The sequence below is a fragment of the Frankliniella occidentalis genome, unplaced genomic scaffold, assembly GCF_000697945.3.
Source record: "Frankliniella occidentalis isolate FOCC.00 unplaced genomic scaffold, Focc_3.1 Scaffold107, whole genome shotgun sequence".
NCBI lineage: Eukaryota > Metazoa > Arthropoda > Insecta > Thysanoptera > Thripidae > Frankliniella > Frankliniella occidentalis.
Genome location: NW_026267236.1, coordinates 732,661 through 737,238, shown reverse-complemented (window position 1 = coordinate 737,238; position 4,578 = coordinate 732,661). Strand labels below are relative to the sequence as shown.

Here is a 4,578-nt window from a genome sequence, read left to right as displayed (position 1 = left end):
TTTTTTTTTCGTTTGAGTGGTTTGAGGCTCGTGACACACCGCGCTTCTCGATGGAGCCCCAACGGACGCCCTCCTGACCTCCCCCGCCTCCCGCAGCAGAGCTGCCTGATGTGAGCCTCATGGGGCCGTGGTGGTCGCGGTGATTTGCAGCCGACAGGTCATGAGGAGCACGTCCAGTTTAATCTCTGCCCCAAATAGCTCGCTGCAGCGGCAGTGCCTTCCATCACGACCGCGACGGGCATTGGCAGGACAGCGGAGCAGGGGGAGACGAGTTACGACCCTTTGGGTGGTGGATGGGCCGGATGAAGTCCCCCGCCCCGTTTGGTGTGTCTGTGTGCGTGTGTGTGTGAGCTGACCGGAGCCCCGCACGTGGGCGACGACAAGCCCCGCCCGCCCGTCCGTCTCCGAGGCTGTTTGCTCCGACGGCCAGCCGTGGTCGTGGCGGTGGTGGTGGGTGTCGACTGGAGGGGCGCAGAGCCAGCCGGGGGGGGCAGAGCGAGGCGAGAGGAGAAGTTTGTTTTGGTTTCCTCTGCTGGCTGACCCGATGACTCGGCGCTGTCTGCTGCCCTGTGCAAGCTTCCTGCTTCCGACATGTCGCCGGCCCCGCCCCGCCACGCCCCGCCATGCCTCAGGAGGCGACACGTCGGCAGTGTTTTGGCTGTCGGCTCGACCGCAGAACGCCCGCCAAAGCGTCAAGAGGAGGTCCTTGTCCGCACTCGACATATGTGGGGCGTGGCGCGCGCGGTGTCGGCGAGGCTCGTATCGAGGCTTTCGGTTTGGCGCGATGCGGACGCCACCGCCGCGGTGACCCTGGTGATCGATTTACCGGTCGGTAGCGGTCCCGGTGGTGCCCTAGGGCGCGGCGCGGGCCGCTGCCTCCATGACGGCGCCCTGGCGGGGGGCCGCGCTGCCGCGCAGCGACGGAGCAGCGCGCGCGGGGCGCCCAGCACGGCTCTTGTTTGGCGGAGCGCAGCGGGGGACTGAACAGAGTAAAAGCTCGATCGATTGGAATAAACGCGCGCGGTCCACAACCTCATTGAGTGATTTGTTTTGGTGATTGAACACATTCTTTGGTGTACTGTATTGGAAAGCCGCACATACAGTATTCGCGCGCCGCGTGGTGCGGCTCGTCCAGTCGACGGCGTCCGTTCGTTGGCGTCTGTCTGGGGGACGGGGACTCGGCTCTATCGCACACACCTTTGGACTTCCTCCAAGTGAAGTGCGAACGCCGGAAACACAGAAGTGTCCCAGAGAGCGAAGGGGAGCGGAGGGTGTGTGAAAAGGTCATATGGGATGGAGCGAGGCAGCATCCTGCGACCCCGTGCCAGTCCCACAGGTCGGTGCCAGGTGCGGGCGGGGGACGGAGGTGGGGAGCACCTGCCCGTACACGACGTGGCCCCGGCTGGTCCAGGATGGCGCACAGCTTGTCGTAGAACTGAGACTGCGAGATTTCTCAAGGATGGCCCGAGGAGTTGAGTTTATGAGATTTCGAAGGAAATCAATATAACTGGGGAGGGGAGGCGTGGCGGACAGTCAGCACAGTGCAACACATAGATGCGTTTTTTCCCCTTCTTCGAGGCCGTAAATAAAAATCGCAGCGTCTGCTATCACGAACAATTAATCGACGCAGCCACTTTCTTTGCACGGGGTCCGGGGCAGGGGGCAGGGTCCAGTCCGCTGCTTTTGTTTGTTTTCTTATTATTGTTATTATTATGCATTTCAGCCGAATCCTGCATCATCCTTCTTATTGTCCGGCGGCGCCATAACTCACCTGCGCGACGATTACTCTGCGACACCAGGGGGAGGAGGGGGAGCAGGATGAGGAAGGTGAGCGCACGCGGGCCGGCCTTGGCGGAAATTAGGAAATAATTACAGGTTATTGAGTGTTAGTTTGCTCAAGATTTTGTGGGTTTTTGAGGCGAAACCTCTCCCATTATCTAGCAGCCCTTTTCTCACCCCTTCGGTTGGACCGACCCATACATTCTTTGCCGCCCTTATACGGTGGCGTGAAGGTATGGGGTGAAAAGTCACAACACCGAGAGGCTCCCCGGCCTCTGGCCGCCTCTGGCTGCTATCGGGGGCGCCCATCTGCGGCCCCGGGGGCGGCCCTCAGGACCCGCACCTGTCCGGCAGCATTGATATGCACGCCACAAACAGGGCCACGCCTCCTTCGACAATATCGGGAGAAATCTGGGTTGATATGTGTCGCTTTTTCCTTTCATTTCTCTCCTCTCTGCGAGACGGGCAGTTTTATCGTAGGGCACCAAAAGTGCGACTTTTACTTTACGACTTTTTGGCGAGGAGAGACACATTGTAAATATCGGCTGCTCCTGTCCCTGCTATTGTTTCTTTTCCCGTTCGGGTGGCGCTTGATGTGCCACGCCCCCGTGGCACCCTATCGGGATCTGGATAGCGTTCTCACGATGTGCATCAGCAGCACCCGTCCGCACCTTCGTAGAGTGTTTGCTCTGCTGGCTATGACCTTTCTGAGAACCAAAACGCCTGTCCTGCTCCATGACAGATTTTGGCCTCCGACGCGACGCTGGATGAAGCCCTCCACACGTCTTAGCCTGAACACGGCACAGTTAAGCCTTCTGGACGCTTCTGGACGAACAAAGAGAGGGCGTACGTGAGCATATCTCCGTGGAGCTTCCCGCGGTTGTCTCCTGTTCAGGCCCCCAGCTCACGACACCGCGGGAGCCTTTATTCCTTTTAATCTCCGAAAAACGTACGTGAACTCCTTTCTGGGGCTGACCAAAAAATGGGCGAAGCTTTCGAGCCACGTCCCTCGGCCCCCATCCTTACCCCTCTCTCGCCTCTTTCCCCTTTCCTTACCTTCCCCTCCCCACGACCCGCAGCCGGGCCCGCACGCACTGGGCCTACGTGCAGAGGGGCCTATCTCGTTGGCGGGATCTGACTCCCCTCAAAACACGCGGAAGCGCGTTTGAAAAAATCTCGAAATCCGAAAAGTTTACCCTGGTTTACCCCTGACTCCTCGCTCATGTAAAGTTGATGATGCTATGGGGGCTAACTCCAGGGTGTTGGTTTCCAGCCATATCGGGGTCAACTTGTAAACACCGTTACCCGTATACCGCCTTTGTCGCCCCGCGCAAGGCCTTTCGCTGTCCGCTCCGCCCGCGCACCTCCTGACGGCGGCCTCGACGGCCCCCAGCACCAGGCCGGCGGCGGGGCGGTGACGGGGCTGAGGAGGGCGGCCATGCGCGATATGGTCGCCGCCGCGGACGTGCAGCGACTGCCGAGGAGCCTCCCCGCGATCCCTCATCGGCCTGGGCAGGACCGCTCCTCCCCAGGCGGTTATGCCCGCAGAAGGCCCAGCGCGATTATTGGGAAAGATAGCTGGGCTGTGCGGTGTAATGATGATTAGGCGACAGGATCCACCGGATCAGCTGAGCGGGCCGCCGGGGGCAAGGGTACCCGTGCGGAGCGGGCCGTTGCCGTTAGGAGGCTCGAGGGGTGCGAGATTGCATTGTGTCATTACGGGCGGGGGCGGGGGAGGGCGCGCCAGGTAAGGCCGGGGCGAGGGTGTCAAGACTGGGAGGGGCGCTCTTATACCGAGGTGTGCCCGCCCCGCGCGCCCCCGCCCTGCTGTTCATCCCAAACCTTTTCATTGCGACGCATCACACACACGTACCGCACCCTCTTGCACCCCGTTGCTGCCACTGCTGCTTAGCCTCGCCAGGACGCCCATCGTGTACCTGCCGTGATGCGGTGGCGGAGCTTGGCGGGGGCTTCCTGCCAATCAGCTATATACGAGATTGGAGCACTTGCGTCTCACGCCACCTTATTTGGTGTACCGTCTTCATCAGAAAAGGGTTTCCCCCCAAACCTGCTGCTGGTGGGTAAGCCTCTGACCTCCTCGTCAGCAGCATCCCGGGAAAGCAGATTATGCCCGCAAAATCGGACTGCACACAGTGAAAATTAATAACGAGAAACGGAGTCATAATAAGTCATATCAGCACGGTAAAAGAGAGTTTATTTGGTTGCAGTAGAACAGTATGTGACGGTGTGGGTCAAGTCCCAGTGTTATGACCCGGTTTCTGGCCGGACTCGTGTGCGACAAGGAGATGATCGTCGTCCTCTCTGGGTCGCCAAAGGAGTCTGGGGCGGTCCGACGTGTACCCTGTCATCTTCGTCCCCGGGCCGCCCGGGGCCAGGACCTCGTCGAAGGACCCTCGCGGGGACCCGGTCTGCCACTTACCCGACGCACGCAAAGCCGGGTCAGAAGTGGGTGCGGGGAAAAAATGGGAGGGGATGGAAGGGTTTGGGGAAAGTAAGGGCTCCTGCTCTTGGCCCTCGGGGCAATACCTTTCAATCTGGCCAAGAAACCGGCATCGTTGTCATCCCTACAGAGACGGTGATGATGTGTGTTCGGAATGAGATAGTGCTCACAGCATTCCATCCGGGCAGGTCACGTGGTTCAGCCCGGTTCAGCCCCCACCCCCGGCACCGTCCTTGTGGCGGGTGCTTATCGCCGTCCCAACGTCCCAACCCCTTCCTTGGCAAACAATTGCGCGCCCGGCTTTGCACCTGAAGTAGGGTCGCTGCGGGGTCCTGGCC

At 60.4% G+C, this 4,578-nt stretch overlaps 1 protein-coding gene across 11 annotated transcripts in view; it reads right to left on the bottom strand.

The window, feature by feature from the left end:
- LOC113203227 (uncharacterized) overlaps positions 1–2,549 on the bottom strand; it is a 165,968-nt gene extending 163,419 nt beyond the window's left edge. For 9 of the 11 annotated variants that reach the window (XM_052270026.1, XM_052270030.1, XM_052270031.1 and 6 more), the window contains exons 1-2: positions 2,451–2,549; positions 1,772–1,847 (exon numbers count right to left, since the gene is read on the bottom strand). In XM_052270026.1, coding sequence (XP_052125986.1) covers positions 1,772–1,847; positions 2,451–2,516 — 142 coding nt within the window. In that variant the 5' untranslated portion in view covers positions 2,517–2,549. Of the gene's footprint in view, positions 1–1,771; positions 2,393–2,450 lie in introns of those variants that run through there. The other 2 variants (XR_008011422.1, XR_008011423.1) reach the window with 2 other exon arrangements.
- Positions 2,550–4,578: the final 2,029 nt, after the last annotated feature.